Source organism: Pipra filicauda, unplaced genomic scaffold (genome assembly GCF_003945595.2).
Source record: "Pipra filicauda isolate LSUMZ 115617 unplaced genomic scaffold, ASM394559v2 scaffold731_size164108_pilon, whole genome shotgun sequence".
NCBI classification, from domain to species: domain Eukaryota; kingdom Metazoa; phylum Chordata; class Aves; order Passeriformes; family Pipridae; genus Pipra; species Pipra filicauda.
Window position 1 is genome coordinate 81,910 of NW_024104900.1, and position 18,581 is coordinate 100,490.

Here is an 18,581-nt window from a genome sequence, read left to right on the forward strand (position 1 = left end):
CCTGCCTGGGATGAGCTGGATCCTGCTCAGGATGAGCTGGATCCTGCCCGGGATGAGTTGGATCCTGCTCAGGATGAGCTGGATCCTGTCTGGGATGAGCTGGATCCTGCTCAGGATGGGCCGGATTCTGCCAGGGACGAGTTGGATCCTGCTCAGGATGAGCTGGATCCTGTCTGGGATGAGCTGGATCCTGCTCAGGATGAGCTGGATCCTGCTCAGGATGAGCTGGATCCTGCTCTGGGATGAGCTGGATCCTGTCTGGGATGAGCTGGATCCTGTCTGGGATGAGCTGGATCCTGCTCAGGATGAGCTGGATCCTGTCTGGGATGAGCTGGATCCTGCTCAGGATGAGCTGGATCCTGCTCTGGGATGAGCTGGATCCTGTCTGGGATGAGCTGGATCCTGTTTGGGATGAGCTGGATCCTGCTCTGGGATGAGCTGGATCCTGCTCAGGATGAGCTGGATCCTGCTCAGGATGAGCTGGATCCTGTCTGGGATGAACTGGATCCTGCTCAGGATGAGCTGGATCCTGCTCTGGGATGAGCTGGATCCTGTCTGGGATGAGCTGGATCCTGTTTGGGATGAGCTGGATCCTGCTCTGGGATGAGCTGGATCCTGTCTGGGATGAGCTGGATCCTGCTCAGGATGAGCTGGATCCTGCTCTGGGATGAGCTGGATCCTGTTTGGGATGAGCTGGATCCTGTTTGGGATGAGCTGGATCCTGTCTGGGATGAGCTGGATCCTGTTTGGGATGAGCTGGATCCTGCTCAGGATGAGCTGGATCATACCTGGGATGAGCTGGATCCTGCTCAGGATGAGGTGGATCCTGCCTGGGATGAGCTGGATCCTGTCTGGGATGAGCTGGATCCTGCTCTGGGATGAGCTGGATCATGCCTGGGATGAGCTGGATCCTGATCAGGATGAGGTGGATCCTGCCTGGGATGAGCTGGATCCTGTCTGGGATGAGCTGGATCCTGTCTGGGATGAGCTGGATCCTGTTTGGGATGAGCTGGATCCACTGCTGGTGCTGCCCCATCACATATCCCGGTGCTGTAAGTGGCCCCAGACTCCTGCTCCTGCCAACCCCCCTCATCCCCAGGGACGGAGCTCAATGTCTTCAACATTCCAGCTGGGAGACCCCAGAGTGGGGGCACGAGACCCCGGTGAGGGGACACGAGGGCCCCGTGCCAGCATCTGCACCCCCATGCCCATGCCCAGCACGGACAGGGAGGCAGGAGCAGGGAGCCCTGGGCACGGGAAGCCTGCACTGCTCTGATCCGCCGGGAAGTGGAACAGAAACGCCGCAGGACAAACGGAAAGGGCCGGGAAGGATGGATGTGACGGCACGGAAACAACGGCGGAGCTGCAGACGCTGCTTCAGCACAAAATAGCAGCAGACTATAAATAATAAAGTTATAAATTATAGAATCACGGATCACGGAATCGTTTGGGTGGGAAGAGACCTTAAAGCCCTTCCAGGGAGAGCTGAGAGCCCCTCCCAGTGCTTAAGGGGGCTCCAGGAGAGCTGGAGAGGGACTGGGGACAAGGCCTGGAGGGACAGGACACAGGGAATGGCTTCCCAGTGCCAGAGGGCAGGGAGAGATGGGATATTGGGAAGGAATTGCTGGCTGGGAGGGTGGGCAGGCCCTGGCCCAGGGTGCCCAGAGAAGCTGTGGCTGCCCCTGGATCCCTGGAAGTGTCCAAGGCCAGGCTGGACGGGGCTTGGAGCAACCTGGGCTGCTGGAAGGTGTCCCTGCCCATGCCCAGGGTGGGCTTTAAGGTCCCTCCCAGCCCAACACAACTCATTCCATGATTCCATGACTGTGACACCAGACCAGGTTTCCCACAGAGCCACCTCATTCCCTGAAGCCCCCAATCCCTGGTATCCCCAGAGATGGCACCGAGCCCAGCTCATCCCAGGGATTGAGGAGGCAATCCCGGCACTGGCTGTGCCTACACGGGATTAAGATAATTCAGAATTAAGATAATTCAGAGTTAAGATAATTCAGAGTTAAGATAATTTGGAATTAAGATAATTCAGAGTTAAGATAATTCGGAATTAAGATAATTCAGAGTTAAGATAATTCAGAGTTAAGATAATTTGGAATTAAGATAATTCAGAGTTAAGATAATTCGGAATTAAGATAATTCAGAATCACGCATGAGGCTTTCAGACCAACGGCCACTGACATCTTTAGCCCCTTGTTTGATTAAATTAAACACTCGGCTAATTACAGTCATCCCTTGGATATCTCCCCTCCTCTCCTGGTGCCAGCAGACAGAACATTCCTCGCTCCAGTTCCACACACGGGACCCTCCAGGAGGGATCAGCAACAACAAATCACCTCCCTCACCACAGGATCCCCCTTTCCAAGGAAAAGCTCGACTCAAATCCATCAAGATCCGGTGAAAAGCAATGTGAAAGCCATTGAAGTTTGTGTTTTGCTGCTGTTAAAGAGGGATATTAGGGAATGCCCAGAGCAGCTGTGGCTGCCCCTGGATCCCTGGAAATGTCCAAGGGCAGGTTGGACGGGGCTTGGAGCAACCTGGGCTGGTGGAAGGTGTCCCTGCCCATGGCAGGGTTGGGGCTGGATGGGCTTTAAGGTCCCTTCCCACCTGAACCATTCCATGATTCTATCATTCTAATATTCCTGGCTGAGGAAGAATGGGAGAAGAGTTCCTTAATTTGGGCTTTGGTGCTGGGGGGGGTGTCCCACGGGTGGTTCAACCCCACCGGCAGCCCCGTGGCAACCTCAGCCCAGCTCTCAGGAGATCTCTTAGGAGGAAGCAGGGAAGGCAGTGGCCTTTCCCAGGAATTAATGTGGGACCCAGCCGAGCACGGCACTGCCCATCCATGGGGATTCGTCATCCGCCGGCTCCCGGCACGGAGCCCCTCACACGCCCTCCCCGGGGCCACTAACGGGGAAACTGAGACGTTCAGAAACATCCTCGAATTTCACACAGCCTTTGTGGGTTTTTCCTCCCTAATTTCACCCCACCACAGCATTGGAACTCTGTGCTAAACAAGCCCAACTGCCCCCAGAGCCCCGTGAGCTCCGGAAACGCTGCTGGAATGAGCCTCACATCCCTGAGATCCCTGGAAAAGCTGCTCCAGCCCCTCACGGCTGCACTGCACTGTGCCAGAGCTGCACCAGCAGCACCAGTGACCCACCAGGAGCTGACAGCCCCAGCATGGCCAGGAGCACCCCTGGAGCATTCCCAGAGGAGCCAAGGTTTTCCCAGGAAGGGATGGATAAATGGGAGACACGGCCTTGCTGTCACAGCATTCCTCCTCCCACCACTGGAATTAGTCCACCCACAGCTCGTGTGTCTCCCTCAGGGATGATTTGTCCAAAAAAATGCAGTAATCATGGAAGCAAGTTGGATTTATGCTGAATATCCATTGGATGCTGGAACACAGATCCCCACTGGTGGGCACCTGGAACTGGGGCACTGCATCCCTGGGCACTCCATACTGGGAACCCTGTACTGGGACACTTCATTCTGGACACCACAAACTGGGCACCTGGAATTGGAGCACTGCACACTGGACACTCCACACTGGGGAACTGGAATCTGGGCACTGCATCCCAGACATTCCACACTGGACACTCCACACTGGGAATCTGGGCACTGCATCCCAGACATTCCATACTGGACACTCCACACTGGGAATCTGGGCACTGCATCCCAGACACTCCACACTGGGCACCTGCAATCTGGGCACTGCATCCCAGATATTCCACACTGGACACTCCACACTGGGAATCTGGGCACTGCATCTCAGACATTCCACACTGGGCACCTGCAATCTGGGCACTGCATCCCAGACATTCCACACTGGGCACCTGCAATCTGGGCACTGCATCCCAAACCCCCCCTGTTGGTTGGGAGATGGTGGTTTCGGGTGACCCCCGACCCAACCCACGCGGTCCCACAGGACACCCGGGATACCCCCTGCAGCCCCCCGAGCCCCCAGAGCTCCCAGCCAGAGCCACATCCCCCCGGCCCCGCTGGCCCCACAGCTCCCGGGGCTCTGTACCGGCATTCCATGCCCGGGAGCAGCCAGCCCTGCCAGGACGGAGCAGCCGGAGCGGGCGCGGGAGGCTCAGCCCGGAACGGGTTGGTGGCACCGCGGGCACCGAGCGAGGGCCACGTGGATTTTCGTCTCCAGCAGCGTTTTGGCTGATCCGCTCCCAAGGAGCGTGAAAACGGGGTCACCCATCCCAGAACGGGGATGATCCAGACCCAGGGCCTGGCTGCGGGACACTGCGACACCGGAGATGCTTCTGCCTCCCCAAACCGTCACCGAGGGGACAGGGACGGGGACGGGGACGGGGACGGGGACAAGGGCAGGGGCGGGCTGTGCTCACACGGAGCCGGCAGCAGCTGCCAAGCTCCCGCCTGGGGCAGCGCAGCCATTTCAGAGCCTCCACACCTCCCCCCTCCCCGTTATCCCGAATTCCAGAGGATAACTGCAAACCCTGAGGGATGCGGGACAGGGCTGTAGCTCCCTGGACCTCCCTGCCCTGGTTTTGGGGTCACGTAGGAGGGGACACACTGACAGCCCCTTTTGTCCCCGCTCCAAGGGGACTGAATTCCTGTGAATCCTCCAGCACGGCCCCGCAGGGCACCGGGACCCCGCACGGGGTTGAGGGGGGAGTTTTGAGTGGCAGAATTTGGGAGCAGCTCAGAGCCCAGCCCGGAGCCGCCCGGGGAGCTGGAGCTGCACTGGAGAGCTCCGTGCCCAGCCCGCACGTGACGGAGAAGAACAACAGCCGGAGAAAACTAGGACAGCACGGCCGGGCCGGGAGCGAGGGAGAGAGCTTCTGAGGATGGAGCTGCCGTGGGGCCTGGGAGAGGGAACATCCCAAACTGTCACTGTCACCATCACCATCACCCCTGTCCTGCTCACAGGGGGACCCCCCCAGACACAGGGAAACAGCTTTGTGCCGGCGGGTCCGTGGTACAGTCAGGATGGATCCATCCTGCAGGCAGGACCCATGGCACAGCCAGGGTCCATGGCACAGGCAGGGTCCATGTCCCACAGGATCCATGGCACAGGCAGGACCCATGGCACAGGCAGGACCCATGGCACAAGCAGGATCCATGGCACAGGCAGGGCCCACGGCACAGTCAGGGTCCATGTCCCACAGGATCTGGGCACAGGCAGGTCCATGGCACAGCCAGGGTCCATGGCACAAGCAGGATCCATGGCACAGGCAGGTCCATGGCACAGCCAGGGTCCATGGCACAAGCAGGATCCATGGCACAGGCAGGACCCATGGCACAGGCAGGACCCATGGCACAGCCAGGGTCCATGGCACAAGCAGGATCCATGGCACAGGCAGGACCCATGGCACAGGCAGGACCCATGGCACAGGCAGGATCCATGGCACAGGCAGGATCCATGTCCCACAGGATCTGGGCACAGGCAGGATCCATGGCACAGCCAGGGCCCATGTCCCACAGGATCTGGGCACAGGCAGGATCCATGGCACAGCCAGGGTCCATGTCCCACAGGATCTGGGCACAGGCAGGATCCATGGCACAGGAAGGATCCGAGGTCCAGGCAGGCCCTTGATTCAAAGGGGTCTGTGGCACAGGCAGGGTCACTTCCAGCACACCCACAGGTGACCCCCAGGCCCCTGTGCCAGGAAGGGACCCCTGCCACCAAGCCCTGCAGATCCAGGGCAGTTTCTCCATGGAAAGCTGTTTCCAGGGGTCCCCATAGCTTTGCCCCTCACACCTGGAATTCAGGAGGTGCCGAGGCAGAAGCTGCTCATGCACAGCCCATCCCTGTAACCTGGCCCCCCATCCCTGTAACCTGGCCCCCCATCCATCCCTGCAGCCTGGCCCCTGTCCCTGTAAGGTGGCCCCCCATCTGTGGCCCCCCCACCCCTGTAAGGTGGCCCCCCACCCCTGTAAGGTGGTACTCCACCCCTGTAAGGTGGTACTCCATCCCTGTAAGGTGGTACTCCATCCCTGCCTGCCTCCAAACGTCTGGCATCTCAATCCCTAAATCTGGCATCTCAATCCCTAAATCCAGCCGGTGCTAATGGCAGTGGGAATATTCATGATTCCCGGCAGTGGAGGCGCTGGCAGAGGGGGGGGGGATGTGGGGAGGGGGTGTGGGGAGGGGGTTGGTTGGGGGGTGGCTGGGGGGTGGCTGGGGGGTGGTTGGGGAGTGGTTGGGGGGTGGCTGGGGGGTGCTCACAGGGCTCAAACACGGAGGGTTGCAGGGGGGCTGGGGGAGGCTCCGAGCTCCCTGCTCTGCAGAGAGGGATGGATGCCTTGGGAACACTCCTGGCTGGAGGAGGGAGGAAAGCAGAGCCCTGGCTGTGACCAGCTCCGAGCTGAGGAGGAGGAGGAGGAGGAGGAGGAGGAGGAGCAGGAGCAGGAGCAGGAGCAGGAGCAGGAGGGAGGTAGTGGGGTCAGGACATGAGGAGAATCCTCATCCTGTCCATGTGGGGATAGATCTGTTCCTGTCCCTTCACAGCCCAGGGAGCTGGGGGGGACCCCATCAGCTGGATGATGCCACCGTGTGCCCCTGCCATGTCTCCAGTGTCCCCCCAAACCCCCCGGGATGATCCCTTGTCTCTGGGTAGGATCTGGAGTGATGCCAGGCGATGCCCAGTACCCCATCAGCTGGGGGATGCCACTGTGTGCCCCTGCCACGCCTCCAGCATCCCTTCAGTCACCCCCAGGCGATCCCACTGGTCACCAGGCAGGGTCTGGGGCGATGCCAAGCGATGGCCAGGCCATGCTGGGCACTGAACTCCACTCCCGAGCAGAGCACTGCAGGCAGGGCCGGCTCTGGCTCCTCTCCCAGATGGAGAAGCCTCGGAGAGAAGCAAATGAAGCCTTTGCAGAGGTTCATTACACCCCTGAAATCAGGGGCTCGGTTCCCCGGGGCGCGAGGGAGCCATGTGAGCTGGGCAGAGTTCACGGCAGAGCTCAGCACCGGGGCAGGATTGAGGCTCCTCTCTAATTTTGTGCAATTTTCCCATCAGCCGAGGATTCGCAGCAGCTCCCGAGGAGATCAGAAGGTCAGAGCTCCATCCTCCCATCAGCGTTTTCACGCTCGCCCAGCCGAGCGAGAAACATCCGCGGCAGCCAGAGCCGGGGCTGCCCCTTCCTGCTCCACTGCCTCCGGCTGCAGGCACGGATCAAACCTCTGGAGCGGCTCCCAGAGCACACTGGAGCTCCCTGGTTCCACAGTCGTCCTCTGGAATGCGAGCTGGCAGGTGCCTGGATCTTCCTCCGAGCACCAGTGTCAGAACACCAGGCGCTTTTGCTGGGTCAGAGCAATTACAACACTTAGCTGGAAGTTGTTGGGGAAGCACTTTAGCACAGCCTGATCTCCGGGGACGGTTCCTTCCACGGCAGAGCCAGCACTCCACGAGGAGCAGATGGGCTGAGCGGGGCTTCCTCGGGGCGACGCGGCCCCGGGGGCCTCGTGACACCCCCGCGGCCACGGAGCTGCTGCCTCGTGCAAAAGCTGCTCGGTGATTGCTGGTGAGGTCCTGCCCAGCTCCCCACACCGGCTCCGGGCTGGTCCATCACCAGCCTGGCTTCTGCTCCTCCACGGCTGCTCCACCGCTCCGGGCTGCACTCTGGCCTTTTTTCGCTGCTGAGCTTCTGCTCTCTGAGCCGTGAGCAATTTCCTGGGATGCCAGCAGCTGTAATCCATACAGGAACCCAACTGTGCCAGCTCACAAATTAATCCAGCCCGGATCAGGCCTTGTACCTGGCCCTGACAGATCCCCCGGGAGCCAGGCCCCGGCTGTGCCGCGTGGTTGCACATTTGCTCGCAGCCGGGGCAGGGACACGCTCCGGAGACAAAGCAGAGCTGTTTTACCAACGGCCTGGATCACCCCAAACCCCCTCAACCCCCTCCCAGCCCAGGATTTAACACCCTGCACCGCCGGGAGCTGCACTGCCGCAGTCCAGGCTCGTGGATTGAACACCAACCGGCTGCTTTTCCACGGTGGGATGACTTTGGGAGAAGGCAGCGCGGAACGGCAGCCGGAGATGCAAGCGAATCACTTTTCCAGGCGCAGCACACGCTGCCCGGAGGGCAGAATCCAGGCTGCAGGAACATGCTGACTGCACACGTCTCCTCCCTGGCAGCGATCGCAGCCCCTATTAAATATTGAGCCGGGAACTCCGGTGCCCCCGCTCCCGCTCTCCTCGGCTGCCCCTCTGCTCCGCCGATACCTCGGATCCATCAGGGCCGTGCCCGAGCGCTCCGAGCTCCGCGCGCCGGCCACGCCGCAATCAGTTCCGTTACACGATCCATGGATGAGCTGCCATGAGCCTTGTAGCTGTAATTTAGCGGAGAGCAGGCACTGATGAGTTCATGGGATTGTTCCTCGTTAATCTTTCATGCTCGCTGAGTGAGGAGCAATTTGTGTGTAGTACAAACCCTGCTCAACAAACAGGGAGACACGAGCGGCTCCGCGCGGACCCCGCCGGTGATCCGAGCGCTGCATCGCCGGGCACGGCTCAGCCCGGCTGCGTGGCCTCGGATTCAACCCTGGCACGGGGATCCCGACCGGCTGGGAACAACCTGCTGCTGCAGCAGGGACTGTCCTCACTGTGCCCATGGGGACTGGGACAGCGTGGAGATCCAGGGGGAGCTGGGCTGAGCTGGGGGATCCCCCGGTTTCTCCAAGGCTCATTTTCTTGGAATGGTTTGGGTGGGAGGGACCTTAAGGATCATCCAGTTCCACCTGAACAGGGACACCTTCCACTAGCCCAGGTTGCTCCAACCCGTCCTTGAACACTTCCAGGGATGGGGCAGTCACAGCATCTGCACCACAACCCTGGGATTTGTGCCGGTGCCCAAACCACTCCGGGGGGTTTTGCAGAGCCAACCGAGCTCTTCCCTGCCTGGATAACACTCCTTCTCCCAGCACCCCCCTCTGAATTCCCACCCGCCCCGGGGACGCAGCGCCAGCTCCCCTGGCAGGGGCTGTGGCAGCGCCCGCGCTCCCGAGGTGCCAGAAGAGCCTCTGCAGGGACGGAGGAGCCGCTCGGCGCTCACAGCTCCCATCCAACTGCTGCCAAGCCGTGCAGCCGCCCTCTTCCCAAAACCCAGCTGGCTGTGGAAAGCTCCCGGCCGACACCTGCAAACCATCTGTCGAGCCTCACGCGCACCCACCGCGCGGGACGAGGCACCCACGGCGCCCCGGGCTCTGCCATCGGCACCCTGGGCTGCCACGGAGAGGGAAGAAGCAGCAGCTCATTTCCAGGGATGAAGCAGCTGGGATTGCTAAAAATGGGTGGGATGGGATCTTTCCTGACCAGCTCGATCCCCAGTTCTCACACAGGGTTATAAATCCAACTCAAACAGCCTCCAAACCGGCAGCTCGAGGGGCCAGGCTGCCCTTGACCTCAAGGTCATTCCCTGCCCTTCCTGCCGTGCAGCCCTGGCAGCTCCAGCTCCGGCGGTGCCGGATGGGGCTGGCACTGTGCCAGGCAAGTCCTTTGTACCAAGCGCTTCCAGTGCCATATAAATATCCCGGCAGTCAGTGAGTGACAGGGAAAGGAGCAGAGAAAGTACCAGTGTTTGATGGGGTCGGGGTAAAATACGGCTCTTCCTGAAATCCCCTGGAGCACAGGGAGATGAGGAGCCACCGTCCATCCCCCGCTGCTGGAACAGATCGGCTTCCAGATCGGCCACGACATTCCAGGCACACGAAAATCCCCGAAAATCCCCGTCAGGGTTTAAACTGCGGCCCCTCGGGGAGCAGTCGCTCACCACGAGAGGAGCACGGAGGAGAGGAGCACCCCGGCACCGACAGACGGCCACGGCCACGGGCATCCTGCCCAGCATCACCCCCTGACAGCGAGGGCAGGTGGTACCCCTGTGCCGTGGGACCCGCATTCCAGCCGGGATGCTGGCTCGGAGCACCACCCCTGCCCGGCCGACCCCTGGCTGTGAGGGACCCTCGTGCTGCTCCTGCCCTCCGGGGCCTGGAGGATCCCTCACCTGCTCCCAGCCCAGCGCCAGCCAGCAGCTCCCTGCCTTTGGAATCGGATCAGAAAGCCCAGGAACCCGTATGCCAGCTCATATGAGAGCTGGAAAAAAAAATATCCAAGCCCAAATCCATCTGTTCTCCCTCTTTTGAAGCCATTTCCAGCTTCCCTGTGCCTGCAGCTTTTCCCTGCCCCGTGTGGTGCCAGCTCGTGCCAGCTCTGCCGTGAGCTCCTGCCGTGCCCAACACGCTCCCGGCCGACACGAGGCTCAGAGCAGGCACAGCCCCGGGGTCCCCCCACCCCATCTCCCACCTGGAGGGGGCCGGAGGCACCCAAAGGTACCCGTGACCCCTCCCCAGTGCCCACCACCAGCTGGTGTGGGGCAGGGGGACAGGAAAGAGCCACCATCCGAGAGAAACAGGGAAAACCAGACAGTCTCGGCTTCATGTTCTCGGAAAGCACGTCTGGAAGGTGTCCCGGGGCCATTCCCACTATCCTTGAAGAAATCCCACACCGCCAATGCCAACCTTATCTCCGCGGTGCAGGCGGGAGCCGGGACCGGTGAGTCCCGGAGCAGCGGCACCACCAGGAAAGGAGCACGGATATCTCCTCTCCCACTCCCATTTCCACTCCTCTCTCCAGCTCCCAGCACTGCCAAGCCCTCTCCCGAGTCCCCCGGCAGCCACGGTGTCCCTGCTCCAGCCGAGGGGACACTGCCCCACTTCCAGCCTTCGAAAGTGCCACCCACCACCAGCAGGCTGCTTTTTATCCCTATTTTTTCCCTTTTAATCAGTATCCATGTGTTTGACTCCCCCTCTCCGAGAGAATTACCAATTAAGATATCAATTTAGATAAATTGGGGGATTGGAGCAGATTTGTGCTGCAATTGCATCAACCCGGCAAATATAGCTGGGGTGGTGCCGGAGCCCGGAATGTGGCTGCCCAAGGAGGGAGCCTGGGACTAAAACAGGGAGGGGGAAATATCCCAGAGTCTGGAATGTGGCTGCCCAAGGAGGGAGCCTGGGACTAAAACAGGGAGGTGGAAATATCCCGAACTCTGGGAAGGGCAGTGACACCGACACCCAGGAAAGCTCCAAGGTGGATCCAACAGGTGGGAGCCCATCGCCTCAGCCCTCCCAGGGGTTGGCTCTTCCTCCCATCCCAGGGCGCTGCCAGGCTCAGTTCCGCCTTTGGATGGATCCAGTGCTGGCAAACTGCTTCAGTGGGACTGGATCCGTTACAGAAACGGACCCCAAATCCCAACATGGGGTTTCAGGGCTGAGCAGTGCATGATGCCCGAGTGATGGGCACCACCCGGAGCCATGGAAGGGCTTCCCCGTGCCTGGAGGCGCCTGGATCATCCCAAAAACTGGAACACCCCATGGTTCCAGCCCTAGATGTGGGTGACAGCCTGGCAAGGGTCTCCAGCCATCCCATCGAGGGGTTCCAACCATCCCAGCGAGGGGTTCCAGCCATCCCAGCGAGGAGTTCCAGCCATCCCATCAAGGGTCTCCAGCCATCCCAGCGAAGGGTTACAGCCATCCTGAAGAGGGGTTCCAACCATCCCATCGAGGAGTTCCAGCCATCCCCCCCCAGAGAGGGGTTCCAACCATCCCAGTGAGGGGTTCCAGCCATCCCAGCGAGGGGTTCCAGCCATCCCAGCGAGGGGTTCCAACCATCCCAGCGAGGGGTTCCAACCATCCCAGTGAGGGGTTCCAGCCATCCCAGTGAAGGGTTCCAGCCATCCCAGTGAGGGGTTCCAGCCATCCCAGCGAGGGGTTCCAACCATCCCAGCGAGGGGTTCCAACCATCCCAGTGAGGGGTTCCAGCCATCCCAGTGAGGGGTTCCAGCCATCCCAGTGAGGGGTTCCAGCCATCCAGCGAGGCACTACAGCCATTCCCACACACCACAGCAGCAGCCCAGCACCTGGAGCAGCAGGAGATGTGTCTCCACCCCGACCCGTGACGTTCCCGGCAGAGCCGAGCGCTGGGGACGTTCGCGGTGCCGGTTCCCGCTCCCGGGATTCATCCCGGGATTCCTCCCGCGTCGGGAGATGAAGGTGAGAGATGAAAGGCTGGAGGATTTCCTTACACTCAGTTTTCAGTCTGTCACTTCCCATCTCCTCCATCGGGTGCCGTGGGATCAATTATCGCTCGGCAGGCCGGGATGGAGCTGTGATATCCAGGTGCTGCTGCCGGAGACTGTGGGAATGTGACGGCGGCAGAGCCGGGCCCAGCAAGGGGCTGTGGAGCTGCCAGGACACAGGGGTGGGATTGGTGGGTGAAACCTTCCAGAAGAGCCTGGAATCAACCCTAAATGTATACTTTATATGTTGCCTATTCAGAATTTTATATAGTGCCTATTAGGAATTTTATATATAATATATAAACTTTTCAACCGCTGATGTGGAAGAGGAGGGGTAAAAGCATCACTAATTGCACTCACAGATAATTAATAACCACATAAGCAGCGCCAGGGATGAAAACACAACGGATCTACAGATGGATAAAACCCCAGAGGGAAATAAAGGGGGTGTAATGGGGGCACCCCCAGGCCGGGGGGCCTAACTCACTCCTGCAGCCTTGGGGAGACCAAAGAGGGCAGGAGGGTTGGTACCAGTGCCAGGACACAAAACCCCACCAGTTTGGAGTGCCCAAGGCAGAGGCTGGCACAGACAAGGATCCAGGACTGGCTCTGGAGCACTGGCTGCTCCAGCTCTGGGAGGAAAGGGAAGGAGAGGAGGAAAAGGGAAGCAGCTCTTCCTCCACAGCACCACGGACAGTGAGGACTGGGAATCCCACCCCACGGGGGTCTGGCAGCAGGACCAGGCACCCACAAACCCTGGCTGTGCCCTACAGGCGCAGATGATTCCAAATGCCAATCCCATTCCATAGGAACAGAGATGGACCTGCACAGACCAGAGACTTGGCTGCGATCCAGCGACATCGAGGTGCTGGGATGTGACATCAGGGAGCTGGGATGTGACACCGTGGTGCTGGGATGTGACATTGGGGTGCTGGGATGTGACATCAGGGAGCTGGGATGTGACATCAGGGAGCTGGGATGTGACACCGTGGTGCTGGGATGTGACATCAGGGAGCTGGGATGTGACACTGGGGTGCTGGGATGTGACACCGTGGTGCTGGGATGTGACACTGTGGTGCTGGGATGTGACACCGTGGTGCTGGGATGTGACATTGGGGTGCTGGGGATGTGACACTGTGGTGCTGGGATGTGACATTGGGGTGCTGGGGATCCACAGCAGGGCCCTGGCCTCGGTGGGGCAGATGCCACAGTCGGGGTGTCCCGGCAGCTCCCAGCAGCAGGAGAAGCCCCTTTCCCTGTGCCAGGGCCACGGTGCCGGTGCCGCGCTCGGAGGGTTTTGCTGGGAGGGTTTTTGCTGGGAGGGTTTTTGCTGGGAGGGTTTTTGCTGGGAGGGTTTTTGCTGGGAGGGTTTTTGCTGGGAGGGTTTTGCTGGGGGGTTTTGGGCTGGGAGGGGTTTTGCTGGGAGGGTTTTGTGCTGGGAGGGTTGTTGCTGGGAGGTTTTTGCTGGAGGGGTGTTTGCCCTGGAGGGTTTTGTTGAATGGGTTTTGCTGGAGGGTTTTTTTTGCATGGGAGAGGTTTGGGGTGGTTGGGAGGGTTGTTTGGATTGCCTGGGGGGGGTTTTGCTGGGAGGTTTTTAGCTGGGAGGGTTTTGCTGGGAGGGTTTTGCTGCACCGGCAGCGCGGCGGGGGGCAGCTCCTCTCTGCAGTCTCCTTGGAGACCGCGACCGCTCCGCAAAGACATCCCGCTCCTCCCAGCAGCGCCGGGGGGAGCAGGGCCCCCCAGGACCACCCCACGCGGCCCCCCCCGTGCCCACGTGCCGCCCGGCTCGTGGCAGCTCCATCCCCACGGTACTGACGCCAGAGGAACAGCGGGAAGAGGCTCATCTGGGAAGTTATTACTGACTCGGCGTGGACAAAACAAGGTGGCATCCTTGGAGGGAGGAATTTCCAAATCCCTGTTCCCACAGCACGCCGGGGTCACCCCGGGAGCTGCGGCCGCGGTGCCATCACCCACCGGCAGGGCCGGGCCAGCCCCGAGCCGGCCGTGCCATCTGGGATGGGAAACAGCCCCGGAAAAGGCGGGTTTGGCACAATCCTGGCACAAGTCCCCCTGTGCACGTGGGCGGGAGCCTCCTCGGCATCTCCAGAGGCGCTGGAGAAGGAGGAGGGTTGTGCCAGGAACAAGGCGGGTGCTCGGCCGGGTCCCACAGCCCTGAGCGCATCAACCACTGGGGGGAAGGAACAACAGAGGGAAGGCGGCAGCACGGAGAGAAATCCTGCCCTGAGAGCCCCCGGATGGACCCAGATCAGCTGTCACCAGGCAGTGCCCGGTTCCTGTGCCCACACCACTGCCCACAGCCCTGCCCACAGGTACTGGTGGCTCCAGAAAGGCACACAGGCATCACAGCCACATCTCAGCTCCTGGCACAGCACAGGAGCTCTGAGCAGGGTCAGGGGACTCAGCGTGTGACACAGGGATCAAACCCTGGTCCCAGCTCCTGGCACAGCCCCGGAGCTCTGAGCGGGTTCAGGGGACTCAGCGTGTGACACAGGGATCAAACCCTGGTCCCAGCTCCTGGCACAGCCCCGGAGCTCTGAGCGGGTTCAGGGGACTCAGCGTGTGACACAGGGATCAAACCCTCATCCCGGCTCCTGGCACACTCAAGGAGACTCAGCGTGTGGCACGGGCATCAGAGCCACATCCCAGCTCCCAGCACAGCACAGGAGCTGTGAAGGGGACTCAGCGGGTGGCACAGGGATCAAACCCTCATCCCAGCTCCTGGCACAGCACAGCTCTGAGCAGGGTCAAGGGGACTCAACGTGCCCAAGCCGAGCTTATCCCGGCCCTTTCATGTCGCTGCCGAGCGCGTGGCTCTGGATCCAACAGCGCCGGCTTGAGAGAGGCTCAAACCAAGGCCAGCAGAGACCAAACTGTGCAGGAACAATGCAGCCTTTTCCAAACACTTCAGTGCCCACAAAGGATCCATCAGATCCTCACGCTGCAGGTCACTGCCAGTCAGCCCCCTCGAGCCGGAGGACAGATCACGGTCACGGATGTCGGTGATCGCTGCGGCACTGGGGGTGGGCACAGCCCTCTCCCCATGGCCCCCTCCCCATGGCTCCCTCCCCATGGCCCCCTCCCCATGGCCCCCTCCCCAGAGCCCCCTCCCCACTCACGTCCCCACGAGCGTCACCTGCGCGCTGTCCCCCTCCAGCCGTGGGGGTCGGATGCTGGACAGGTGGATGGTTTTGTGGTCCCCAGAGTTGAGCTTCACCACGATGGCATCAGCGTTCAGCACCTGCATCACCTGGGGACGGAGAGGGGCCGTGGTGAGCGCCAGGACTGCGGCACACTGGGCACACCCAGAGCCAGGCACTGCCCTGGCACCGGCTCTGGCACCAGTCTGGCACCTGACCCACCCCGGCTCGACCCCCAGCACAGAGTGAGCGGTTCCAACCCCATCCTGGGTGGTGGGGGGTCACTGCAGGGAATGTGGCTCACTGGCACTCCCGTGGCGCTGCTCTCCTAGCCCAGGAGCTCAGCACTGCCCAGAGCCCTGCCAGGTCCCTGCATGGTGACACCGTGTCACACCAGCACGGCACCAGCTGTGCCTGTCCCGTGCCAGGACTCACCCCCAGGGTTTCATTCCAGAAGCACCATCGGCTCCATACCGGACAATGGACAACACACGTGGAGGAGGGAGGGAGCACAGCCCGTGGGGGGGACTCTGCCACCCATGGCCTGGCTGCCGGGTCCCCAAAGGGTCAGGGAGCAAACTCATTATAGTCATAAAACCATGGAATCCTAGAATGGTTTGGGTGGGAAGGAACCTTAAAACCTCACCTGATTTCAGCCCCTGCCATGGGCAGGGACACCTTCCACTAGCCCAGGTTGCTCCAAGCCCTGGCCAACCTGCCCTTGGGACACTTCCAGGGATCCAGGGGCAGCCACAGCTTCTCTGGGCAACCTGGGCCAGGGCCTGCCCACCCTCCCAGCCAGGAATTAGGCACTGGAAGGGGTTCTCAGGTCTCCCTGGAGCCTTCTCTCCAGGCTGGACACTCGCAGCCTGGCTCCAGAGCTGAGGGGGCTGAGGCAAGCAGGAGGAAGGCAGTGGGGTTCACTGGGAATATTAAACACTGCTTTAATATTCCCAGTTTCCATTACCCTCTGCTCTCCAGCCTGGCCGAGTGGAGCCAGCACAGCAGGACAAAGTACTCGGATATTCCCACTGGCAGGGCATGGTCCTTTCCCCTGCCCTGTCCCAGCACAACCCGACTCCCTCCAGTCACACCAGGGCAAAAGGCTCCTGCTGTCGCTCATCCACGTGATCCCAGCCCCACACATCCCCCTGGAGCCCGGGGGAAGCGAAGGGAGGAGGGCACAGATTTGCTTCACACGCAGCACTTTTTGCCCCAGCAAGCACATCAGCCCCTCCAAACGTGCTTTGCCAGAGGGAAAACAGGACTAAAGGAATTCAGATTCGAGCAGACACTGCGGATCACCAGGGCACAGCAAACCCCCCGGGGACGGCCCTGCCACGGCCTCGGCCTCTCCCGGCACCCAGATCCTTGATTTCTCCTCGGCACAAGGAGCCCAAAGCCGTTTTCCTGCCAAGTGGAGTAATCAAATCTCATGCTCCAGGGCATCCCCAGCGCTGCCGGCGCGAGGAGGGACCCGGCCTCTCTCCCTTCCCTCACACAAGACTTGGGAAAAGCAAGATGTGCAGCCGAGGCGTCACAGGCAGGGCCGGGCGCGGGGGCACATCCCGCGCTCCATAGCACAGCCCCGGCCCCCGCTCACAGCTCCTTTGTGCGCGGGCAGGAGGCGGCAGCTCCCGGCACCGCGGCCCCGGCACGGCCCCGCATCCCTGCGGGAACAGCAGCGGGCTCTGCCTGAGCCCCTCCGGCCCCCGGCACGGCCTCGCATCCCTGCGGGAACAGCAGCTCACTGGCTGAGCCCCTCCGGCCCCCGGCACGGCCCCGCATCCCTGCGGGAACAGCAGCTCACTGGCTGAGCCCCCCCGGCCCCCGGCACGGCCCCGCATCCCTGCGGGAACAGCAGCTCACTGCCTGAGCCCCGGCGGCCCCTCCCTGGCAGAATGAACTCGCAGGACCTCGCACCGGGATGACCCGGCTGTGATGGGGCTCTGCAGGACACGGGGTGCAGCAGGACAAGGGATGCAGCAGATAAGGGGTGCAGCAGGACATGGCAACTGGAGCTGGAGCTCCCAAGGGATGCCAGTCCCAGGCAGGACAGAGCAGGGTGGCAGCAGCTAAGAGAGACCCCCAGGTGTCCCCCTCTCCTTGGGCATCTGCTCCTTTCCTCTGGGCAGGCACCACAGGGAGGGCAGGAGGTGCCCTGTCAGCCCTCCGTGGGGACACCGTGGGCAGGGGGAGACACGGTGCCAGTGGTCACAGAACTGGCAGGAGGTGCCCTGTCACCCCTCCCTGGGGACACTGCGGGCAGGGGGTGACACGGTGTCAGTGGCCACAGAACGGGCGACTCAGCCCCGCGCCGGGGGCCGTTTGTCTTCCAGCACTTCCCCAGCCCGCTGCATCCAGCTTCCTTTATCCAATATTTATTGTGGCTTCACCTGCCTCCGAGAGGCCCTTTGATAAAGGGATTGGAGGGATTATTTTTTTAAACCTCTGCAGCTGTTTCTTGCAGAGCCGGCACGTTCCGGCGCTGCTTCCCAATCCCGTGGGACACGGCCCTCACCCACGCCGGGAGCAGGCAGGGGAGGCCAGGGATGCTCCTGAGGGCAGGGGGGCTCCGGCCCCCACTGCCAAACCCCAGCCAGACTGGACCCCCTCATCCCATCACCGCTCCCCACGGAAAGAACATCACAGCAGTGCCTTGTCCATATTTACCATGGAAGACGTTTTTTTCCTTACTGCAAGAGTTGATCCCACCAAAGTTTCCAATTTTCCACCCCAGGGCTTTGCTCAGCCCCACTACTGGGGAGCACAGAGGGCAGGAGAGCTGGTACCCCTCTCCTGGGGGAGCACCCTCTCCAGGATGCACAGGGAGCATCCCCAAAGCTGGGGGTGACCTCCCACACCCTGACTATGGACAACAGGGACAGCGGCACTTTGGAAGCTGGTGCCCAGTTCCGGGAGAGGGGCAAGTGCTGTCCCCCCTCCCTGCCTCCTGAGGGGTTTTGGCAGGTCTGGTGTTCAGCTCAGCTCAGGAACAGCCCCCGGGCTCGGCCCTGGCAGATCCCACCGAGCTCCGCCATGATTTGGCCACGACCAAGGCTCCAAGCAAAGGGAATAAAAATAAAGATGAAAGGACACGGGCACAGCTCACCCCGATCCACCGGCGCGTGGCAGGACGGGATGCAGAGCCTGGCTGCGGCCGAGGGGCTGCCCAGGGAGCCCCCCCGGACCCCGAGGGGGCCGATCCTGCCCCGCAGCAGGGAATGGGATGACGCAACCCCCCCGAGCCCCGGCACAAAGCCGTGTTCTAACCAGCTCTGGCAGAGCCTGGCTCTCAGCCTAATGTATTCCACTCTCCGCAGCGCTGTCCCAAATCCCCGCGTGCTCCAAGA

The 18,581-nt window shown here is 61.3% G+C and overlaps 1 protein-coding gene across 1 annotated transcript in view; it reads right to left on the bottom strand.

Moving 5' to 3' along the window:
* SND1 (staphylococcal nuclease and tudor domain containing 1) overlaps window positions 1-18,581 on the bottom strand; it is an 83,437-nt gene that overhangs the window by 49,577 nt on the left and 15,279 nt on the right. The window contains exon 10 of the mRNA XM_039389499.1: window positions 15,225-15,338. Coding sequence (XP_039245433.1) covers window positions 15,225-15,338 — 114 coding nt within the window. The remainder of the gene's footprint in view (window positions 1-15,224; window positions 15,339-18,581) is intronic.